Below are 24,707 nucleotides of genomic sequence, written 5' to 3'. Positions count from 1 at the left end.
GAGCTCAACCTCACTCTGCGAGCAGCGCCGCTTAGATCTGGGGGCTTGGTCCAAATTACACCCGCGTGAATATTGCCCAGATCGCCCTGATGTTACACTGATGCCAGGAAGATCAAAACAGGGCTCAGGGCAGAGGCAGCCCAAGCCTGACCCACCACAGAGGGGCAGTGATGCTGGTGGTGGTCCCTGGACGGGCTGGATCCTCAGCAGCAGGACCCAGTCAGCATCTTGCTGCTTCGCAAGCCAGGTTTTTCCTCTCTTGATCTTATGGGTCTGAAAAAGAACCACAGCAAGAAGGGCAGGACCTGCAAAAATCAAACAGGAAAAGCACCGCTGCCGTGCTTACTCATTAATTGCGTTTTCGCCTCCCCTGCAAGGCTCAGTGGCTGCTGTGCTGCCCCAGCCCCGGGGGATTTCGGCTCTGCCTGGAGGGCTGGGGGTTAATAACCGCGGCCGTGGGGCTGTGCCCCCTCCTTAACCCCCCATCCCAGTGCCAGCCCTGGGTGTTTTAGCAAGCTGCACTTGCAGAATCAGGGATGTTTGATGAAGCAGAAGGCCATTTCTCCCCTCTCCCACCCAGGCAGCATTGCACGGGGACGGCCATGCGGGAGTGAGCTCCCGTTTTCCTTTCTCCTGACCAGTGCCGGTGGCATCCCCCCCTGCCCCAAGGCTCTTGGAGGCTGCTTGACAAGCTGGAAGCTGGTTGGGGAGCACAAGGGGTTGGGGTTTGACACCCCAGCCCCATTTGCAAAGCTGCAGAACCGTATCACCCCCTTTGCACATATCTACCATCATCTCCCCATCCCGATAGACCTTCCCGGGTACAGTTAGGACCATCCGACACCGACAGGGCAGCCTCTGCACGTCCCCAAGCTTTGCATAGGGGGATGGTGGCTGCTGTGGGCAGTTGCATAAAGCAGAGCAGCCTCGGGGCTGCCCTACTTTCTGCCTGTTGCAAACAGCCACCCCAAAGCTGTGCACTGACACCCCAAAGCTGTGCATAGACACCCCAAAGCTGTTTCACAAGCCAGGGGTTGCTGGACCCCAGCAAGCTGCCCTGCGCCCCAGCTGCACAGAGCCAGCAGGGCAGGATCCGACCCCCTGGGTTGTATTTCTTGCAGGTTTGCAAGCTCAGCTGCAGTTTTGCAAACCCTCGCTGGTCCCACCGGGCAGCTCTCTGCAAAGCCACATTGGAAACACCAGCTCTTGGGAAAACCAGCCCCAGCTAAGCGTGTTCAGTTGGCGGCACGATGCCAGCGCCTTGGCGAAGCAAGGCCCAGGGGAGCTGCATGAAGGCTGTTCCTGCAGCTCTGGCAAGAGCTGCCTCATTACTTGTGCAGCCATTAAGGAGAGAAATACCACTGGGTCGGCCGGACAGACAGCCCACACTAAAAACAACCTCCTGAGGCTTGGCAGCCTAAGCCCACAGCCCTGCACGGCATAGAGAGAGCAACTGCCCGATTAGGTTTGTCCCAGGTGGGTTTCTGGTTGTAGACCTCGGTGGCCAATGCTGCGAGCTTCGGCTGTGGCCAAGGAAGGGATACAGCAAAAGAAATCATCCCCGTGGGTTTCCCAAATGGGTCCCGTCAGCAGGAGCAGGGGCTGGCCACGTCTCCTCACGCCGGCGTGAGCACCCGGGTGCTGAATCATGCCAGGGACCTTGCTGGGCTGAAAAAATAACCATTTGCTTTTCTTCTGTATGTTGAACTCACCAGCCAGCTGCTGCTTTTTCCTTTCCTGGGGGTCTCAAGCTTCTTCAGACCATCGATGGCTTGTTCTTGCTCTGGAGAAGCTCCATGCTCTGCAGCAAGGCACAGAGAGGACACGGGCCATGTGTTTCCTAACGCCCCAGCACAGCCGCTGCAGGGGATGGTTGGCTCACGGGGAGCGCATCGATCCAGTACAATCCCCTTCGCCCTGCAGACACCCAGGGCACGCGAGCTATTTTCATCCCTCCAACAGCTGCAGGAAGACACCCTCACTCCTGCCTCTGTTAAGGGAGGCAGCTGCAGCCAGCTCTGCGGAGGGCTGGAAAATCTCCCGGCCGGGCTGTCCCAGCTCTGACACCAGACATCCCCGTGCAGGAGGGGGCTGTGCTTGTGCAGAGCCCATCAGTCCGCTGAAACGCCCTCCAGAAACTCCATATTCCCTCTCTGCCTTGCTCTGCGTGAGATTTGCTCAGACAAAAGCGATGCTCCGATGGGGTACGTGCGGAGCGGGGTGTCTCAGTGCTCATCCTACAGCCCAGAGAGATCCCAGCTCACACCTCAGCACCTCTGGGAGACAAGGCTGAGCGATGCAAGTGCCACTTTCTGGTCCCCATGCTGCAGGGCACATCTGTCCAACCGTCACTGTCCCTACCAGAGAGGGCTGACGTGCCACGTATGATCAGGAACAGCAGGATCCTCCTGCCCAGGAGACAGTGGCGGCAAAGGGCAGGGTGTCCTGCAGCAGCCCTGCTTCAAAGGCTTGGTTTTTGGGGGGGGGTACCTGCTGCACCCAGGCTGCTCACTGTGGCAGCTCAGGGCTGGAGCGAGCAGGATGGCTTGGGGAGAGCTGGTGCTCTTCAGGGGTTCAGGATCACCCTGTTTCTCCCGGATCCCTTCAAAATGATGAATCCTCAGCCGGACCTGCATCTCCGGGGCTGCCCAGACCTCCACGTGCCAAGGGGGAGCTGGCTCCTTTCCCCCCACCGCCAGCGCTCCCTCCTCCAGCCCGGCGGATGGGATGCCTGCCATTTCCTTTGGTGGGCCCCCCCATCACAGGCCTTTTTTCCCCCCCCCCCCCCCCATTCAGGCTGACAACTGGGCCTCAGCATCAGCTGCTTGTTGCTCAGCATCAGCCTTTCAGCAAACAGCAGGTGCAAGCGGTGCAACCCCAGGCTCCAATACAGTAATCCCTGCTCCCCCCCCCCGGCTTCCCTGGGTCCCCCCTCGCACAATATTGTCCCCTCGGCTTCAAGAATGTTTTTGTCTCCCCTTCGCAGTTGTGAATTCTTTTATATATTGAAAAGAAATCTCTTTCTAATCTTCCTGCCCGGCCGCGGCTCGGGAAGAGCGGGTGCTTCGCTGCAAGGGGGAGCGTGTCCCGGCACAGCTGCGCAGGAGGATCCGCTCCCGCCTTGGCAGCTGCCTGCAACGGCCCCCGGCCACTGCCAGTGCAGGCAGGACGTAAGGGATCATGCCCTCTCTGCCTGCATCCGAGGCAGCCAGAGCATGCGGCTGCACGGGCTCTCCCCCTGCCCCGGCAAAGAAGCCAGCTCACCCACACGTGGGAAACACGGAGGTGACACAGCAGCGGGGCTGTGCTCCGGTCACCGATGTCTAACCGCAGCGAGCTCTGCCAGGAGCCCCTGGGAAGGCCGTAAGGCAAGCGAGAGTCCGAACAAGCAGAGCTTTTGAATACCGCATCGAGCGGGGCTGCTCCGGGGAGGCAGGAGCAGGAGGGATGCTCGTGAGCAGGGACAGAGCGACAGGCTGCACAATGCTCGGGCATCATCGTGGGGCTCGGCCTCAGCGCATCTCCTCCGTACAGCGAAAACAAGACTCAAGGACGCTTTCGTTATGTGTCACTCCATACTGAAATTGCACAGCAAAGCCCAGCACAGGAGGGAAACATCATCCTCCCCACAGGTTACCGAAGCCTCCCTTCCCCTCATGGACCAGCCCCACAGGCAAGAAACCGCATCCTCTGCCACACACCCGCACAGACACGAGCACACGTGCTCCCCGCTGCCACTGAAGCAGGGGGGGGACGGTTCCTGCCTTCCCGGGGGCAGGCGGTGGGGATGGAGCGGGGGGCACAGAGGCTCTCCGGGGAACCGGGCTCTGCAGGGAGCTGCTGAGAGCGAGCAGGTGGTCCTACAGCAAAAGGCAGCAGACTAGAAATCCCATCTGGCAGCCCCAGCAGGCGCCTGTGGGACTCGGGAGGTGGTTTTGGGGGGGGGTAAACCAACCCACGCAGCTCCCTGCAGAGAAGTGGGGGCAACCGCTGCCCTGCCCAGGATGCTGCTCAAACCCAGGTCCCTCTCACACATCCTGAATAGCTCGGCGTGGTTTGATCACGCCAGACTAGATGAGGTTTGCTTTACCCACAGTTCAGCCCCACACCATAGTCATAGCACCCTTTGCAAATAGACCTCGATAATAAAGCACAGCTGGTCTCAAGGCAGCCAAACCCCTCCGCAGCAGTTTTTACCTTGCAGACATATTTTAGAACAAGTGTCCTTAGCGTGTTTATAAAGCAAACACTACCCTGACGCTGCGGGCGTCTCCTCAAACACGTGCCTCTGTTTAAACTCCAGTTTTGGACACAGTTTGGAGGACCCACGGTCCCATCTGCCCCAAGAAGCACGAGGCAGGACACCAGAGATGTTACAGCCCATCTTCTCCACTACATCTTCCCTTTTGACATGAGTTTCTGCATCAAATACATTTCAGTACCTGTTCTGGCAGCATCATAGCTCAGCACAAGCCCACCTTTTCCACAACAAGCTGGCTTTTCCTGCAGACAGCTGCAGAAAGGACTCTCAGAGCAAAGGGGCATCGATTAAGGACACAGAACAAGTTTTCTCATGCAAATACTGTTGGTATTTATTGCAGCTTGCTCGGTTGTACAAGGAGGAGCTTGAAGAGAGGAGAGCTGCAGCATCTGTGGCAGGAACACTGGGCAGGTGGGTGTGACCCAGACCTTCCTGCCCTTCCAGTGCTCAAAACAGGTCAAGAACCTGCTCGGTGTGGTGAAAGCCTTGGTCTTGCGCACCTACCCCACAGCTGCAGCCAACCGAGATCCCGAGATTAGCACATCCTCAGGTTTAAGTGTAGCTGTTTCTCTGCAGAATGCCTTCAGCTGCAAAATTCACCTGTAAGAGATCAAACTGAGCCAGAGCTTTGCTACCTTCAGGACGTTATGCTCAGTCTGTTCTTCCATCAGGTGTTCAACCATAGGGAACAAGCCGCAGAGTGGCTCTGATCACGTACAGCAAGAAATAAATCACCTGAGCTGGATGCCCCCAGAGCCAGCAGCTTCAGCATGGGAACCCAGTGTGGTTTTTCTTCTTTCAAGAAATCAATAAACTGCTAACCTGTGAAGCCTACCCAGCTGCTACAGGACGGATGCTTTACACATGCAAAACAACTGTGGGAGTACCTCAAAACTCAGGCAGCTGGTGGGTACCGCTGGGTGCAGGTTCTCAGTCCTGGCCTTTCCTAGGACAGGCAGCACTTGTGGATTCCCAATAAGCTATGAGACACTTCTTTATGAACCTGCCCGTTCAAAATCCCCACATTTTATACACACTGCTAAAATAAACTCCGTGTTTACCTTCATGAATAATTCCCTCCGCTCTCCATGCTTTCTCTGCTTAGTAGCCAGCCAGCTGCAAACAGGACAAGTATCTTGAAAACCAGGAAAGGGGCAGCACATCTAACCCTGCCCTGCCATCAGCCGAATGCTTATCAGGCTAGGACAATTTCCATTACAAATTCAGAGCAGACACCATTAAGAGGCACAGCGCCCTTGCATGTTTTCCCTATTAGCTCTGCTGCTCTCCAGAGGAGGCCTGAGGCACAGCCCAGATGTATTCACTATAAATATATGTTTTTTAAAATGAGAGTTAGGGGAAAAAGCCATGGTTGGTAAGAAAGAGGGAGGGACAACAAGGGAAAGAAACGCTGTACCCATTGCTGCTGCCAGCCCCAATGCGCTGCAGTGGGTACCAGGCAAGGTCTGCATGTGCCCTCTGAGGAGCACAGACCACCCAGCAAGCGCTTATTTTATTAGTATCATATATAGATTAAAACCCTATCCCCTGAAGAGCCCTCCCCAGCCCTTCTTTTTATACCACAGCGAAACCTGCTCAGTGCAAGGAAAGGCAGCCCTTTCCCAAGGCAGCCCATGCAGTGCTGCTGTGGAAGTGAGATTTGATTAACATAACCCTGCTTAAGATTTATGAATCTCTCCCTCCACCCTGTCCCATGATGCGTTAGACATTGATTCATTTTACGTTTAACTCCAAGGTACCGATCAACCTAGAAAGTGAAGGCATTATTTATTATGTGTATTAAAAATTAGACCTCTCCAATGTTAGAGGACAGGTTTAAAAATATGCAGGTTCCTTCCACCTTAGAAAACCTATTTTTACCAGTCTGAATCTCACAACATCCTGGCGAGGCTCTAACACTTGTTAGAGAAGCTCCTCTGGCCAGAGATGGATCATAACACAGTGATTCAGTTCCTATGATCTTTTGAGTCTTCAACGAAAATTGCAGTGATTCATTCCCATATCAAAGAGCTGAAGAAACATACAGGTAAAATATGAGCTTCCGATACGTGTCGGAGACGCTGTGCCTGTGCTCCTCACTGCCCTTGCAAGCGCTCCCACCACCTCTCTGGTTAGATTTGCCATTTTACTGGGACACAGAAAACTGCAGCTACTGTAGAGAGCAGCTGAGCCCTGCAGCACCCATTGCTGCATACCCGCCCTGGTCACAGACTGCTGGAAAAAACATGGGCAGCCCGCAGCGCTGGGAGGGACGAGGGCTGAGGGGTTTGGGGCTGCGCAGCCACCCTTACTCATCACAGCAGGAATCTGCTACCCGAATCGCGTGGGCAAATCCAAAAACTCCTGCCTGCCCTCAGGCTTTCATGGGACACTAGACTGGGCTGTAGCAGCTGCAGCAGTTTTGTGACTTGCACATACAAGAGCAGACAACATCTGTAATCATTCTGTGATAAAATATAAGTGTCTGGTCACATAAATAAATTCTTAACATACAGTAACACACTTAGTGTTTCACATGTGACATGCACTTCACTTCAAGGCTCATTTCCAAAGCATTTTCAGGCGCAGCTCAACAAGATATTCTTGACAGGTCACCTCTGTCCACTCTCTGCTACCTCCATCCAGGGATTAAGGTTGAAAATCAAACCCTGGGACACCTCCAGAGTGACAGCCATCCACCACAGCTGAATAAACATGAAGCTTTGGAAGAAGGCACTACCACCATGACTTCAGAAGCTGTTTCTATTTCTGGATAAAGTGAAGTTCTATAACTTCTATAAACACTTGGTGACCTACCTGGCAATTCAGGAAGATGAATTTTTCTTGAATCTGTGGCATTTTAAAATTCTTTTTAGTCTACCATCACCTAGTATAGATAGATGCCAACTACAACAACAACAAAAAAAACCAAACCACAAAGCTTTAAGCTCCTTTTTTTTTTTTTACTGGCAGATTGCCTACATGGCAACTGTTTAATTAATTGTTCTGTCATATTTACAACATCTGATTTTTCTTTGTGATTCACTCTTTAAGGCTGGCAGTATACTGTGCCATTTTCTTTAATAAGGCTAGGTAAACTTCAATTTGCTGCATATAGCATGCACTGAAAACACCCACAAATACTGCTGTGCTCGCTCTGACTTCTTTAACCAACTGAAGGTGGAGTGTGAGTACATGCTTTTGATAAAAGAACAACCTTCAGAAAAAAAAAAAACCAAACCAAAAAACAAAAACAAATAACCCCAACCCAAAAAGTCAACCTCCTGCCTGCTTCATTCATGGATGTCACAATACAGGTCTGACATTTTAACTGTTACCAGAATGATGGATGGTGACACCTCTGAATGAATAACACAGCAGGAGGTAGTCAATCAGAGGAGCAAAGACTTGGGGCTGTGCTAAAATATCTTGAGAAGCAGCAGGAATAGGAAAGGAAGTATGCAAAGAAACAGATGTGGTATTTTAATGAGGTTTTAGGAATCATCACCTAAAACACTGCTTGTGCATCAATGATGCTTGAGTGTTCATGACAGCCACCCCCATGATGTGGTTGGTGTCAAGTTCCCAAAATGGAAGTTATTAATCCCATTGGAAGGTCACAGTGGGAAATTTCACCTTCCACTGGTAATATTGTAAGATGCTAGCTATTTAATGGCACTCAGTTTTTTTAAAAAGAACAAAATTGTTCCCTCTGTGTCCATTTTTGGGGCTGGGGTTTGACTTTCTTTGCTCAGCAATGGCTTCCTCTTATTTCAGGTATACTGCTCACCAGCCTGCTTCAAAGATGGCATGTTCCCTGGATGAACCTCAGCCCCATAACACTGAGAATCAGGATGGCTTATAAACAGGATGATCATGAGAAGAGAAAAAACACTTTTCCTTCCATGCTACCGTCCGATTCATTTTGTCAAAGCCCAGTCCAGCAGCATCTGTTCACAGAGCAGACAGAAGAGAGTCCACAAGTGACGATCCCAGAATCACAAGCAGGAAGAACAAGAATTGTGCGCTCCAGCCTCTATGGTCAAAGGCCTCATGGTGGTCAGGGTGCTGCCCCTCCACTGGCAGACGTTACTTAAAAGTGGCATTAAACGCCCTGCCAATGATAAGTCTGCGCACTTCACTGGTGCCTGCCCCTATCTCATAGAGCTTGGCATCACGAAGGAAACGCCCCATGGGATAGTCATTGATGTAACCGTTCCCACCTGCAATCAAAAAGAAGTTAAAAGTCATTTCTTCTCTCTGATTTCAGGGGCTGAGGGTGGGATGGGAGAGAGCACTGCTCCTGCACTGCGCTTGGCTCTCTCCAGCAATAGCTCAAAGAAACGAACACTGCCAGTGACTTACCCAGACACTGAATCCCATCCAGAGCCACCTGGGTAGCACACTCTGCTGAATACAGGATCACTCCAGCACAGTCCTAAAGGAGAGTCACAATGATGACAGTCAGGAAAGGTGTCACCTGCCCATCTCCAATCTCCGTGTTGCTCTGACCTTTCCATTACTCTACAGACACCTGCTAACAAGCCTGAACTACCTGATCACAAAGGCACAGGATTCATTCCCCAGCACATAGGAAGCTGCAGCAGTCTTTCTGTCACTACAGAACACTTGTGTCAGGTCTGTAAAGGCCACATGAAGATGAAAAAAAAAAAAAAAAGTGCAGAAGGGGAGCCAGTCTCTCACAAATGCACATCACACCCACAGGAGAGCAAGGTGATTTGATTTGGGATGCAGGGCTCTGTGCTTCAACTGTTAAACACTCAGTCCCCTCCTTTGATAGAGGTGTGGTGACAGTGCCAGTTGTGGAGATGACAACACCTCCGAATGTAAGGGCTACAGCCCCTGACAATAGCCAGGATATTGTGTTTGGGCTTCTAATAAACACCTACTGATGCTGTTAAATCTGTTGCCTTGTAGAACAAGGCTTTCTTTTTCTTTGGGGGAAAAACCCCAAGCACTTAGGGCTGTCATTTTAACCGCCAGTACACAACCTACACCCTGCTCACAATCTGGGACCAAAGGGAAAGGAATTCCCCCAGCAGACACTGCCCAGGTAGAAGCAAGCTCACCTTTGCATTGAAATGGCCCTGGTCACAGGCCTTTGCCACGTTGTAGACATACTGCCGACACGCCATCAGCCGTGTGTACATATCAGCCATTTTGCCCTGCATGAGCTGCATGTCGCAGAAGACGAGAGACATTAACATGAGCAAGGGGAAGATTATTTTCTGCTTGAGCACCAGGGATCACCCATCCCCAGGCTACCTCAGAGAAACTAGACAAATGAGAAGATGTGGATTCAGCAGACATATGAGGGAGCTGGAGGTTCTGTCAATTCACAGACTCCCAGATGTCAGTCGCAGGCCCTCACCCACTAACACTGGCCTCAGGTAAACAGGCTCAGAGATCCTTTCACCTTCTCACCGCATCATTACATCATGCAGCCCCAGCACAAATTCCAGGCAACTTTCTCCGTGCAAAGCCCTCCCACAACAGAGCTCTTTGTCTTCTCATTTTTAAAGAGAAAAGCAAGGCGACAAAAATTACCAATTGCTTTTCTGCCTCACCTGGAAGTGGCCAATTTTCTGTCCAAATGCTTCTCTGACATGTAGGTATGGAATTGCATGGTCAAGAACAGCTTGCATGAGCCTAAGAAAAGCACAGATATGCAGGAAAAGGAAAACAGAACTATTAATAATAATTAAACCTTGGAAGCGCAATCTAAAGCAAAAAGGTTCTCATACCTAAAATGATATGCTGCTGTCTTCCTATAGCTCCACTCAAACAATGCTAAGAATAAAATCCAAAGGTCTCATTTTATTCCCTAGTGCTCTACACATTGCTCATTTGGGACATCTTGTGGTAAGGTCTTACCTTCTTAATTCAGGGGACTGAGAAAAAATGTCAAAGAGCTTTCTTAAAACTGTAGCCAGGACAGTTTGTGCTGCCTTTCATCTCCAGAGACTACCAACTCAAGAAGTACTAGCCAATACCATAAAAAAAGCACAGACAAGAAAAAGAAGGGTGAAAAACTCTCCTTCTGCTTTGTGGAAGATAGTTTTTCCACATGAGGATTAGTACAGAGAGACCACTTGGGAGGACAAAAGGACTGTAGGGTAAAAATAATTACCAGGGAGCTTAAAGGCTAAATAAATGAAGAACAAACCCTTTACCCAGCCCAGTGGTCCTTCTGTGTGACAGCCTGGATAATGTTTTAGATTTTAAAGAATCAGTAACGCAAATAAGCTGGTTATTCCCAGAGTAATACACACTGTAGGGATACCCAAGCAAGCAATTGGGGACCAAGGCAGATTTATCATCTCTGGAAATGTTTACATCAAGACTAATAATTTCAAAAGCATGCTCTGGAGGGTCTGTGGCCTGTGCTACACTGGAAGGCAGAGATTTGCAAACTTTCTTTCTGGCATTGCTTCTTCTATCCCTTGCCCCTCTGCTCCATATAGATGTTTTCAAAGTGAAAAAAACTGCATGAGGAGTAGAGAGGTGACGAGAGCTGAAGGAAAAGGTGGAGCACATGCAGAGCAAGCTGTGGCTGCCTGGGAGTGCAGAGCTGAGTCCCCTCCATCAGGAGTCACAGCTAGAGCACCCAGCAGCTACAGGATCTTCCTGCTCTGGCTTCCTTCCCACAACTCCAACCCAGCTGCCTCCTCCCAGCCGCATTTCCTCTTCTCTCAGAAGCTGCCCCAGTATTTCAGTTCCCCATCCAAGTTGCTTCCTACTGAGATCTGCAATCCCAGTTGGAGACCCAGTGGGGTAGGTGATTGTGAAGGATACTTCTGGCGTTACAAAAGATGACAAACCCTTACCCCAGTGGCCCACCAGACAGCACGAGTCTCTCCAGGTCCAATCCACTCATCAGAACGTAGACTCCTTTGCTCAGTGTCCCCAAGACGTTTTCAGCTGCAATTGGCAAAGGAAAGTGATTTACTTATGTGCAAAACTAAGATAAGCTATTGTCTGAGGGCTTGTGTTCACTGGGGAGAAAATTCAAACTTTCAAGTCCCCTTCACCTTTCTTTTTGGCTTGAGACCCAAACATTCAGGATGAGCTAGACAGGCGCTGAGTTTTGATACATGTACTTCCTACCACTGAAATGTCTTTCCAATCCAACCAAAGCCCAAAAGACAAAGGCAGTAGAGGCAGTAAAGTGTGTCTACAATCACTGCTATTCTCTTGCCTATTTTCTAAGAGTAAGGTGCTCTCCAGAGATTTTCCAGCTCAGCATTTGTACCAACAAGAACAGCAGACTTAATAGCCTGGGAGGACAAATTGGGAGTCCCCTTCACCATCCCATTAGTTTGTGCCTAACCCAAACTGACAGCGTTACCATCTGATGTCTACTGAGTGTGTATTTGAAATGAATGCACATCCAGGTCTGATATGCTTGGGTCACCTCTCTGAGCATTCCCAATACAGGAACCAAAGCTTACACAGGCAAGCAGTCAAAGCTCACCACTTACCACATGTTGGAGTGATATATATTAGTCTTCTGAGATTGGAGAATACAAATAACCATTATCCCCCCTTCTGTGAGCGGCTGAACAGAACATTGCAGCTGTTATAAATAAACACTTTAAAAAGACAAGTAGTATTTCTGTGAAAACGGAACAGGAAAATAGCCACATTAGATAATGGGCTGAGAAAAAAACCTCAAGAAACTCTTTCACTTTGGGACAATCTAAAGCATGCACTGATGTTAACAAGCATAAAAAGAGAAGCAGGAACAAAAATATCGGCATCTCGGTAAGGCTGTACTCTTACAATCAGGAGAGAACTTAAAGACTGACAACTGTGCTTTGTAGCTGGAGAGATTGTCCACTGATCACACCGCATAGAACTGACATTTGCTTCAGGCTTTGATCACAGAATCACAGAATGTTTTGGGTTGGAAGGGACCTTAAAGATCCTCTAGTTCCACCCCAGCTGCCATGGGCAGGGACACCTTCCACTAGACCAGGTTGCTCAAAGCCCCGTCCAGCCTGGCCTTGAACACTTCCAGGGATGGGGCAGCCACAACCTCTCTGGGCAACCAGTTCCAGGGCCTCACCACCCTCACAGTGAAGAGCTTCTTCCTTACACCTAATCTAAATCTACCCTCTTCCAGTTCAAAGCCATTACCCCTTGTCCTATCACTACATGACCTTGTAAAAAGTCCCTCTCTGGCTTTCTTATAGGCCCCCTTTAGGTACTGGAAGGCTGCTGCTATAAGGAGCCTTCTCTTCTCCAGGCTAAATAACCCTAACTATCTCAACCCATCCTCATAGGAGAGGTGCTCCAGCCCTCTGATCATCTTCATGGCCCTCCTCTGGACTCGCTCCAACAGGTCGATATCCTTCTTATGTGGAGGCCACCCGAGCTGGATGTAGTACTCCAGGTGGGATCACAAGAGATCCAGAGGTGTGATATGCAAAGTGAAAATGATACAGGACTTGGATAAATGCAGATAGTCTCCTGAAATAAACAATCTGTTTTTCAGAGGCACAAGCTCATGGACTGCATTGTCTCCTGCTTATTGAAAAGCACATTGATGTAATGTATGGAGAAATGCAGCCTCTGCAGGGCCATCATCATGATATTGGAACTAGAAAGAGGAAGAAGAATGAAGCTTGGCTTTCAGAGAAAAAGTTCAAAAGCCCCACAGACAAGAAAGAAAAATACTAATAGCAAACATTACTTTGAAGAACAGAACACAAACGCCAGCATCAGTAATAATAAAGTGACAAAGCTGTTCATGAGTAATGACATCTTGCAGCTAAAAAAGGACTGAATAGCCTGAACACTTTCCTGTACGTCCCGGGAAAAGGGATGGATAGGTATGTGGTGAGCTGGAGGACATGCGTGCTGACTGCACAAGGGAGGCAGACCTGCTGGCTGCATCACAGGAAAAAAAGAAAAAAAAAAGTTGGGGCTCTGAACCAATGCAACATGACCAAATGAATCCATGGACAACAGTTACTATGAGAAAAACACCAGCCACTCAGCGGAGCATGGCTGACAGTGAAACCCACGTATTTTAAAGTGGATGGAATTGCAGTGCTAGAGGACATCTTGACCTGAGAGAAAGATCCTGCAGACATATGAAACAGCATCAAACTGGTTCAGCTTCCAAGGCAGAAGATCAGAAGCAGCATTAATGGCCAGAGTGCAAAGCATGTTAACTTTCAACACTGCAATGATGTTCTTCTCTGAGTGATGAGAAAATGGAAATCCTGTTACCATGAGAACATGCTGTTCTGTACGGATGATTACCCAGGAGATGATCTGAAGACTGGGGCACTGGCCTTTCTGACTTCAGAGTGGAGGGATCCAATAAAGTTAGAAATGTCAGATTTCAGCTGAAACTCTTCCACTTACTGCAAAGCAGCTTTTGGTGGTGTATGGGGAGCAGGAGAGTTACTTGCTCTGCCAATATGCAATTAGCATTTTCATGAGTCCAGATAAGGCATCTCCTCCACTTGCTGTATAGAGGCTGTAATTTTTCTATCAACAAAAATAGCCACCAGAGTAACAAAAATGGCCATTACTGTGGCCCCTGCTGTACTAACTAACGGGGGAAAGAAAAAAGGGCCTGTCCATTCTCAGGCCCTGACCCCAAAAGAACTCAGAAATGTTACAGGCAAACCAGAAGTCTGTTGGATAGTCTCCAGTGATTTTGGAGAAAAAAAAAACAACCAAACAACTTCAAGGCAAATAAGCTCTCCAATATACAAGATGGGAAGCTCTAATGGAAATAAACAAGTTTCTTTGGAAGCCTCACATAGGCTTTGCAGAAGCAGTCGTTAAGAGTTCGGTCCATGAGGGTGAAACAGGAGTGACCTAACAAGGGATGTGCTCATTCACTGCAATCCAGCAGATTGCACTTTTCCAGTTACACCAGCTCTCTTGTGAGGCTGCCAAAGAGCAGATAACCATCTGCAAAGCCCTCTAGGTCACAGTCTGAACACGCATGTAATTAGTGATCCAATTTATCTGATCAAGAAGACAGGAAACCAGCACATGCATACTGCCATGATTTCAACCCAACTCACCAGGGATCTTGCAGTCTTCAAAGATCAATTCACAGGTATTAGACCCTCTCATTCCCAGCTTATCGAGCTTCTGGGCTGTGCTGAAACCTGGCATTCCCTGCAAAGTCAAGACATTCAAAATACATTTCAAATCTTAATTCTGACAGTCTAAATAAAATCACTACATGTCTGTGAAATTTCCCTGACCACATGAACATGCATAGGGTACCAGAAGGGAGTCCAAATAAACTGCCCGCTCTGGGAACAAGAATGGTGTAAGTGCAAGCGCGGAGGAAGCAAATGAGCAGAGAAACATGCACACGTCGGGGGTACGTATGAACTGAGTGCATCTATTTTCTAATGCACATAAATATTAAATAAATAAATTATTTGGACAGCTGCCAGCACTGACTCTTCTCGAGTAAGGGTTGCAAGCTTTGCCAGTAACTGAACTGTTCTAATCATTACATCAGGTTAAGTCCATCAGAAGGTTTACTGATCTCCGAGATTTTGTATTTCCAGTACCATTTACTTTATTACAGCTTCCTTGTGGTGACAGAGATGTGTATAGCATAGCCTCAAATAATTAAAAGGGAAGGAAAAAACCCAATAGATTCCTGTTTTCCAAGGGCTCCCTGTTGAACAGCCTGTTTCTTCTCCCTTTGGGCTGCTCTGCTTTGCATGCATGTTTGGGTCATTTCAGGATTCCAAAGGGGCAGTGAAAGAAAATGGGAGAAAGAGATGAATGGAGCTATTTTATTGTTTTGACTTAAAAAAACCAAACAAACCACAAACACATGAAGTTAGATAATAGGATAGTAGGACATATTTATAAGGCCTCCAATATCTCTGGCAATTTTTGGCAGCACGCAAGCCCTTTTATATTACAATCTCGTCCGTTCTCTCTACATTTCTAGCCCTAAAAACTGGTTACATGCTTGGATACCAAAATCCAGGAGTGCCCAGCTGACAGTGCAGTATGCCATGTCACTGGGGCAGAGGACTAATCTCATGGGTTTATAAAATTCAGGCACAAAGTAGTTTGTCTTTGAGCAAGGGGCTGACAGATGTAGAAAGAAAACTAGCTGGCTTCTAAATGAGCCAGTTAGGGTGAAGCAGTTAGCTTTAAAAATCACATTACAATAAGCTTGTGAGAATTATTAAACCTACCCTCTCCACAATGAACGCAGTTATACCGCGGGAGGCTGGAACAGCATTAACATCAGTTTTAGCATAAACGATGAGAACATCTGCATCTGGCCCATTGGTGATCCAAAATTTGTTCCCATTCAAAACAAAGTAGTCTCCTAGAAGCAAAGAGCTGCAATCTGTTAGCTCACAACAGAGCAACACCTATATCCTCACTCTAATTATTTCAAAACAGGCTTCCAAGGATGCTCTTTAAGACCCCCACAAACGGCAGGCACAAATCCTTCCCAAGTTCAAGAAAACTCATTTCCTTAGTTTCTGGAGTCCAAAGACAGTTTAACAAATGCCTGACAAACTAAGGCACCTACCACTGGTTCCATCATACCACCAACCTCCACCACCACAATCAGAAATCCACTTTTAGACCTTCAACCACCCACCTTGTGTCTTCACTACCTGGCTTTTTCACACATTGAGTCTCCTGGGAGGCAGCACAAGCCTGCAAATATGGCCTGGTATACCCAAGACTAAGCACCATATCTCAGTGGTGTTGGGAAGGTTAGTCTAAATTTACAGGAGACATTATTTATGCTGGCTATCTATCCAGGCAGCACGTGACAGGCTTTACCTTTTTTATCTGCTTTCAGCTTCATGGATACAACATCAGATCCAGCATTGGGTTCACTCATTGCTAAGGCTCCAATGTGTTCCCCGCTGATTAGCTGGAAGACAAATATAAGAAAGGAAGGAAGAACAGTAGCATTGTTTCTGTTCCCTCTTTAGCCTGCCTTCCAATTTTTTTTTTTTCTGCACTGAATCTCCACAGTAGCTGTTCTATGCAAGAACTGCAAACGAGAGCCGTTGCTCCTGGTAGAGTCCTAGCAGGGAGCTCCCTTGTGCTGCTGTGCTGAGGGAACAGAACCAAATCACAGTGGGGCAAGAAGGATGACTCAACTCATGTCTGAGCTAGATGAGTACAGCCCTGCTTATAAAACACCATCTCCAGGAAGGTGCCAAAAGAACCATGCAGGCAGCCATATGCCTTTCACAAGCTCCTTGTTCTGCACTTTATGACTGTCCTTTTACATAAACAAGAGTTGTTCAACACAAAAGGCCAATGAGGGGGATGAAAAGAGATTGCAAAGTTCTTAGCAATGTTCTCATAGCCCAGTCCCCCCACACTCGCACTACAATAGCATATGGACACCCTCCTTCTGTGCCTGCTCATACCAGGCTCTGGCATAGCTGTTGCTTCCTCTTCACTGTTCCTTTCATCCTGCCCTTTTCTCCTTGCCTTTTTTTTTTCCTTTTGCTCCATGTGTACTTTTATCCATCTTCTCCTCCTTTTGATCTCTTGTTTTTTAAAAAAGAGACTCAATGCTTAAGATACATGTTCAACCAATTCAATCCATCAGTGCATTTCTACAGAAGTCTTATGATATGCTCAAAACTAGTTAAGTACCATTAAGTACTCTGTCATGAACCAAGACAAGTAAGAACTAAAGTGATAGCACATCTCATTGGAAAGCAGTTACTGAGGGCATTAAAATTCACCTGAGCAGCACTGAGGACAATTCAGGGTTACATATCAGCATGCTGCACAATGCTTTCAGGAAGCGACACTGAACTTTGCGTGTTGTTTAAATCAAGTTTCTTGCACTGATAATTTTGCTGAAAATTTCAGTAGCTGGGATTAAATGTACTAGTTAAGTTTTTCCATGCATTTAAATACTGAAATCTGTTTAACATGCTTTTGAGTCACAAACATCAATGCCCCAAATGATGAAGTTTCACATGTAGTTAATTAGCGTAGGCAAACCAAGAATTTGGGCAGTGAGAAATGGAGAATATAAAATAGGAAAACAGTGACTTTCATTCAGAAATCTCAAAACAATTTGGGAATTTGGAAGAATATCATCCAGTGTCACCTCAAAGCCTCATTTAGTAACACAGCTCCAGAAAGCTGGACTATGTTGCCTACAGGCACAGGCCAAGGTCAATATGGATTAACAGACAAAAAATTAACAAGCTAGAGAAGGGCAAGTTTGGCAAGTACAACATTTCCTAAGGTTGGGTGGCTGAAATCAGCTAGTGCTTAAGATGCTACACATCATGAAAGACACTCATCCTTGCATGCAGCCAAAACCCAAATGTTTTCCAGTTCCACCCCAATTCCAGCGACATACCTTGGGCAAGTACTTATTTTTCTGGGCCTCATTGCCATTACGCACCAGCTGGTTGATACAAAGATTTGAGTGGGCACCGTAACTAAGCCCAACAGCTGCTGATGCACGAGAAATTTCCTCCATCACCAGCACATGGTCCAGATACCCCAAAGCAGATCCACCATATTCCACTGAAGAGAGAAGAGAAACTTCATGTTAACCACCATAGAGTATATGACACACGCACAAGATCCCAGTGGCGGGCTCAGCTTTGTTTGAGATCTAAGAGACTTACAAGAGAGCTTCTGGTTTTGACTGATACTGTCCCCGAGCTGGGCACCTCTGGCTTTCCCCATCCTCTCTAAATTTCAGTTTTCTTATCTTAAAGGCACAGTGATATTACTTCTTCAGCATAATCAATAATTTACTTGTACAGCATAGTTTTATACATATAACATGCATAAGGGTACATCTAAAACGTGCTACCAACACTTGCACAATAGCGAGTCCTTCTCATCAACCATCCTTAAGTGCAACCTTAATATTATCATGAAGATTAAATCACAAGGTGGCAACCTGTATTCGGTGAGAGGACAAATGAACACAGGCAAAGTTTTTAAAGTCCAAGTTTGTCCTAACAAGGACGCCTAAACAAGTAAGGAATCCCCAAACTACTCAAAAAGTGGGGCACTAGGGACTTCTCTAAGCTCACAAATGTGCAGGAGACCAGCATTTTGATGGGTGGCCGATTCAGAATGAGAATGATCCATAAATGTAACTGCTATAATTCACCAGTAGCAAGAATGTGGATTTCAAGAGAGGATGAAGTGAGACGGAGCAGCATGACCATCGGAGCTGGCAATCTAGCGAGGCATGCTGAGCTGAGTCTAAAATCGGTGGTAAAGATAAAAAGGCGCACAGTAGAACAGGGAGAGAGAGAAGGCAGGAAAAAAAGAGAAGGCTGAGAAATGCATAATGGCCTTGAGCAGCTGACAGCCTACATAAATATATACATATATATACCTACACACACATTTATATACACACAAATACAGTCACATCCCAATGTAAAAGCTTTGTTCTACAGGCAAGAAGCAAGCGATTGTACTGCTAAGATTAGAACTAAAACAGAAGGATGTAAACACTGCAAAGTAGTCAGGGAGGTAATCCAGGAGCACTTACTCGTCATCAACATGAATGCTGTAAGCAAGCAGCAACAATGGTAAGAGCAAATATGTTTGTAGGCTCAGAGTGGCCAAAGAGCTGAATGCACAGCCTGGGCTCAAAGAGGGCTACTGCCCCCAACTCATCAAATTAACACAATAGCCACTGGCATTATATGCAGTCTTATCTCCTATGTCACCCGTTCTGACTCATGTCTTTATCTACAGGGCTCTCTACCCTCTGAAATCACTTCTCTCTACTACAAATAAGAGTTTGGGGTTTTACTATCAATATCCTAAAAGACGGGTTTAACAATTTCTCATATATGCCAAAACAAGAGTTTTCTATTCATTCCTATGGAACGGATGGGTTTGGTGCTCTTGCCTCAAGAACGGAAAGGTAACTACCTGCTGTAAGCAGTACTGGCCCATGATTGCTTTGTACTCCAAAAGGTACAAGAAAATAACCCTGCCAGACAACTTCTCATATAATACAAAACCATAGTGTGATTTAGAATGACACTGCCCTTTCAAAATTACTCTTTATATATGACATGCCTGTAGTATTATTCCATGGTAGCTACATATTTGCATTTTTTAACTTAGCTCTTTATAAAAGAAATGGAAAACTACATCAAACTAACATAGCTTCTTAGTTCTAAAAAGAAAACAAAAAGCACTGTTATTTAAAATGCTCCCTTAAAAGACTTGATCCACTGGTGCCCAAATATACCATTTAATTGAGCATACACCCTCATAAGATTTCACATTATCTTCACATCCTAAATCCCAGTCTCCACCTCCTACAACAAAACCAATGGCAATAAAGAAACTGCACATAGCTATACAATCAAAAATAAGGCAAAAAATTCTGGGCATAGGAGGGTTTTAGAGGTAAATCTTTGAGGAAATCAAAAAGGACAGGACTCATGAGGGGACGGCTTATTTATAGTGTGGGAAACTGCTGTAAGCCTCAGGCACAACATCAAAGAAGAAAGAAGGTAAGAGTGAGAAAAAACAGGAGCAGCAGTAAATTGGGAAGAGTAAAGAGAAAGAAAGCAGAAATACAGACTCTTTCAAGCAGACTCAGTGCCACTGAAAGAAATGCAGAGGCATTATTTCAACACATTGCTATTCAGCCTGCTTCTGCAGAAGCCTTTGCACACACACATCTAGAAACACAGACTTTACGATGGGGAAATAAAGGCCCCATTGGCTGCTTTTCTCCACTAAGGGCTTCTCCTCATTACACTGTGTTAGTGCATTCAGCATGACCACAGCAGCCTCGGTAATCTATAACATTAATCAAAACACTTTTCAACTAACCTGGACAAGGCTGAATAAGATTTACCCTGATTTTTTCTGACTGGTTGGATGTGGTCAGCTCTCCATTAGCTATCACAGCTTTTCACAACATTGTTTTATACCCTCTAACTTCTCCTATTAGAGATGGATGTTTGTTCTAGGATACTTTTATCTATAGCTCTCGTTCTTCAAAACTTGCAGCAAATGCTTCATATTGGAGAAGCGCAAACATGTTCAAGTTGCCTATATGTGGAGAAACCATTTCTGAAGAGAACTTTTAAATTGTAAATGGCATTTTGTAATCATCCAGAAGTCTAACAAGGAAAAAAGGATTCTGATTCAACGAAGAATAACAAAGTTGCCAAAAAGAGTTTTTAAAAAACATGAAGATAGGAGCTTCTGGACAAAATGGATGTCATATCATGGATAAAGCTGTTATGAACTGGACAGGGTGAGTTTAAGTAGGCTCTCTTTTGTTTGAAGAATCACCCACCAGAAGGTAAAACGTGGGAACAGACTTACCAGGAGCTGTAATCCCCAGAACTCCCAGTTCCCCAAGTTTCTTCCAAAACTCCTACAAATACAGAGCAAGCAATCAGTCCAGACTCGCTGTCAGGGCATCAGCATAAGAAGTTTTCCCAGGTAGCTCACCAGACACATCAGTTTACCTTATTCTTGTGATATCTCAGAGATAAATACAGCAATACCTATGCCTCCTGCAGCAGCTCCATCCTTTGGACTAAGGACCCAGACAGACTTGACGATGCTAGTTACGCTACACATGGGAGTAGTCTGTTGAATTCAGTGAAAATTCACAACCTAAGTTTAGTTCTGGAAGGACAAGTCCTAATATTTAACTCATTGCCTGGTTTAAGGAGAACTTCGTTGAATTAAAACCTCCCATTAGGGAGTGTAGGTTTCAAAACCTACACTTCTACGCTTCCATATACCATCTCTTGCTAAAGATTATTTAGGATGTTATGACTTGAATTTATGCTTGTCTTTTTACTTCACACATCCTTGTCACCGTGCTTTGGCAGTACTACGTAAGCCTATCAGCCTGTGGCTGCCTCAAAGAGTGGTTAGCATAAGCGATCCATGACTGAAACCCTGGAAATACTTAGAAGAGTTGCTATTAGCTGGCAGTTTAACTCCTCAAGTAGAACAGAAGCTGATAAGTAAAGCCAAAGAGGCCTCCTTAGGAGAGGTTAAAAAAATGGGAATGTTACAGCTGAGGCAGACAGAGGTGCTGCCCGCCTTGCAGGTGGTACGAGAAAAGTTATAAAAGGTGACCACAACAAAGAATTTGAGAACACTTTGGACTTGTGAAGCTAAAGGAGTCAAATCCACAAGGGCCACTCAAATACATAACCTGTAGGTTTTCAAGACTTCCAGGACACGAGACACACATGGGGACTGGATAGCATTACTGAGTTTTGCTTAGTTGGACATGTATGCTACAAAGTTCATCTGCTAGAGGACAAGACCTCCTTGACTGCTGACTCCTCCATTTGCCTATTACCCAGATTTATCACTCTGGCAATACCACCACTCAAGTGACAGCTACAAGATTCGAGGCACAGAGCTGCTGGCTGACTTGAGACATACACATCAGCTGTGTCTGGCACACAGCATCCAAGAATAAGAGGGAAGCCATGACATAATACAGTAGCAAACGATGTCACCAACGAGGACCACATGTATGCTGGAGGGGCCATCTCTTTGCTGCTGCTTCAGACTTGCAGCTTCTCCTCCGCAACATGATGGACATGCAGGTGAATGCTTGTCACATGGCCTCAGTGTCCAGCGATAAGAGAGTTATCAGTGAATAGTCTCCACAGACTTCAAAAACTATTATCCAATAGCTCTGGATGACATCTGGTGCGCCAGACTAAATTTATATACTTAACTTCAAAGCTGCGCATATATCCCTGAAAATGTCAGCATCAGAGCTCCGGGAAATCCTAGCAGATGTTCTGAGCTTTTTAAGTCTTGTGGAGCTTATGAAAACCAATAGTTAGGTCTCTCATTTTCATCAATCAAACCATCCTATTGCACAGAATTTGTTGTTTTTATTAGGAAGGCAAGTTTCAGCTCAACAGTCAAACCACCCTATGTTTCAGCATTTACACACAATATTTTCACAACAAATTTGAAAGGAAACTCAGATGTCCAAGAAAGGGTCCTAGCTAGGAGAATACAAAACACATATTAGAGGAGGAGTCTGAACAGAGCCAAGCAGAAATACCACTATAAGAATCTAAATGAGACCATTATCAAACTTTTTTTTTTTCTTTTTTTTAATTGCATGCTGGCTGGGTTCTGCCCCAGGTTGTTGAAGTTTTGTTAACAAAAGACAAAACAGGAAATCAAAAAATTGTTTTCTCTATGGCTTTCAAGTCTGAAAAGTTAGTGCATATGTTCCTGTGGTGTGGACCAGGATTCTTTGTCTGGATTAATGTACAGATCAAAGTGCAGACAGGCTTTCAATATCATCTATTTTAAATGCACACATGAAATACTTGCCCGCATGCCTTTGAATTCATTTTCCTGGTCAATCTGTTGGGCCTTCGGAGCCAAATGCTCTTGACAGAACTTTGTCATGGTCTGTCTAAGCTGGGAAAAGAGATGAGAAGAAACACATATGTTACATCTCATCAATATATTGTCATCTTCTTCCCTAGGATACTGCTAACATCACCCTGACAGGTGACTCCAGGATCCCAAACCCAGAAGCACAAGACGATAAGGAAACCGATGTTTCAGGTTACTGGCTGAAAGACCATATGGAAGGCCCTTTAGTCTTTAAAAGAGAAGATACTGATGTACTCAAGTTCCTTTCAGCATTTAACCTTAACAGTCTTACTCCAACATGAGAGAATGCTACTTAACTACTTGCCTGCACTAGGGCTTCAGGGGATGTTTTTGGTCAGAAAACTCTGAAAGCTGATGAACAGAGCTTATGATGTATTATCCCCATCCAGTAGCTGCTTACGGTTTCATTTAATTATATGCAGATGCCTGTAATAAGCATGCATACTAATTAAAACATATTAGTGTATCAAACTGGAACTACGTTAGCTAGCCTACTATTTTCTACAGAGGGAAAATTTGATAAAGTCAGGTATGCTCGTTGATCCAAGCATTAAAAAAAAAATCTCAAAATCTTTTTCTAAATTTTAAAAACTGAATACTTACATACACGTATTCTGCAGAAGTCTCTACACATACTAAGAAAATATATACAGTATCTTTTGAAGTGTTTTTAATATGAAAATTTAAAAACTTTGTCTAGATATTATGGTAGAGCTTAATAATCCCATTTTTGCTTTTTGTTCTTTATTCCCACAAATTAATGCTGGTGAAGGAACAGTCTTAGAGACAGAAAGCCTCTGCTGTATAACCAGAGCCTGTAGAAGGGGCAGAAGTAACAAACCAAAATATCCCCACGCTTCTCTGTCTTTCTCTCAACACCACACCCAAAGCACCCTCTTTTTTACAGTTAAGAAGATATGTTAGTTTCCATGGCCACCTAGACCTTGGAATCCAATACGACCAAACAAGCTTTCCCCCTGTTAATAGATTTTAAAACCTTATAAAAACCAAACCCAAAACACATTAGATACATTTCCATTGTTACAAAGTTGACAGCAGGGAACTTGAGCGTAAAGCCTAAAACCATAGTAATAAAAAAAAAACAACTTAAACAATTAGAGATTGAGGGATAGACTCAGACATCCTTGATACTCTAAGCCAGTTTTTAAGTTACAGTGCTGTTACTTTACAGCTTCACTAGCACTACTGAAGATTTCCGATTTTTTTCAGCTTTTCCACCAGATAGATATGAACTACAAGAATATTTTCCTCCTTTTACACCTGCTGAATGTAGAAGCACAAAGAAAAATCAAGTTAATTTGAGCTGATAAGGCTATAAACCATGAACACAAACTTGGCAAAGAATAATTCTGCAGTAAGAAAGGAGAACAAGTTTATTCTGTACATTCGTGTGCTTGCACTGTCATAGAAAGTAAGGCCATAGCTCCAGACCTGAGAAGCACCAAGGAAGAGAGTTTCGGTGGCAGCAGCCTGTCTGGACCCACCCTCTCAAGACACCACCTTTGACTCTGTGCCCTGGGGCAGCAGGGAGTAAGTGCTACGATGGCTAACACTAGGCTGCTGTCGAACACAGTAGGAAACAGTAAAGCTAAAAACTATTATCCTGAAGCTTTAGGTCCCCTATTGGGCAAAGGAACAAGCTGGGGGAGCTGCAACACCTCTATTTGAGAGGATTTGACGAGACCCAATTAATTTGTTTCTTTGGTGATACTGTTTCTGATCAAATAGGCCCAAGCTGAACACCGTGGACTTTCTTTTACGCGTCGTGCGGTGTTTTATCGTGAAGAAGCGCCTTCCCCCGACGAGGAAGAGGCAGAACCACCGGGGCCCGCCTTTTGGCTGGGGCCCGGCCGATCGCCGCCCGCAGCTCCCGCCGGACACGTGTCCGGGGCGCGCCTTCGCCGCCGGGCTCCGCGCCACGCCCCCTCTGCGCGCCCGGGGATAGGCCAGCTCCCCACAGCGCCGGCCAATCACCGCCCGCCATCCCCGGCACACCCCC

General features: G+C 46.2%; 1 protein-coding gene across 1 annotated transcript; it reads right to left on the bottom strand.

Annotated features, from left to right (window-relative positions):
- Positions 1-7,655: 7,655 nt before the first annotated feature.
- Positions 7,656-24,692, bottom strand: IVD (isovaleryl-CoA dehydrogenase). Its single transcript, XM_010564388.1, has 12 exons — positions 24,531-24,692; positions 22,619-22,708; positions 20,615-20,666; positions 17,646-17,815; positions 16,088-16,181; positions 15,481-15,617; positions 14,332-14,428; positions 11,110-11,203; positions 9,850-9,931; positions 9,352-9,456; positions 8,627-8,699; positions 7,656-8,484 (listed from the first exon to the last, which is right to left on the bottom strand). The coding sequence occupies exons 1-12, from the start codon at positions 24,690-24,692 to the stop codon at positions 8,351-8,353; spliced, it is 1,290 nt and encodes a 429-aa protein (XP_010562690.1). The 3' UTR covers positions 7,656-8,350.
- Positions 24,693-24,707: the final 15 nt, after the last annotated feature.

Source organism: Haliaeetus leucocephalus, unplaced genomic scaffold (assembly GCF_000737465.1).
Source record: "Haliaeetus leucocephalus isolate CR32 unplaced genomic scaffold, Haliaeetus_leucocephalus-4.0 Scaffold177, whole genome shotgun sequence".
Taxonomy (NCBI): Eukaryota; Metazoa; Chordata; class Aves; order Accipitriformes; family Accipitridae; genus Haliaeetus; species Haliaeetus leucocephalus.
The sequence above is the reverse complement of the archived record's forward strand: the minus strand, read 5'-3'. Positions and strand labels throughout refer to the sequence as shown.

What these genes read in the sequence shown, in the direction of transcription:
- IVD (XM_010564388.1), bottom strand. Translation starts at nt 24,692, where the DNA reads ATGGCGGGCGGTGATTGGCCGGCGCTGTGGGGAGCTGGCCTATCCCCG. An exon ending in ATGAATTCAAAGGCATGCGG is followed by an intron (nt 20,667 to 22,618) that starts GCAAGTATTTCA and finishes CTGTATTTGTAG; the next exon opens with GAGTTTTGGAAGAAACTTGG. An exon ending in CTGTCTGGTGGGCCACTGGG is followed by an intron (nt 9,932 to 11,109) that starts GTAAGGGTTTGT and finishes TGCTTTTCTTAG; the next exon opens with GCTCATGCAAGCTGTTCTTG.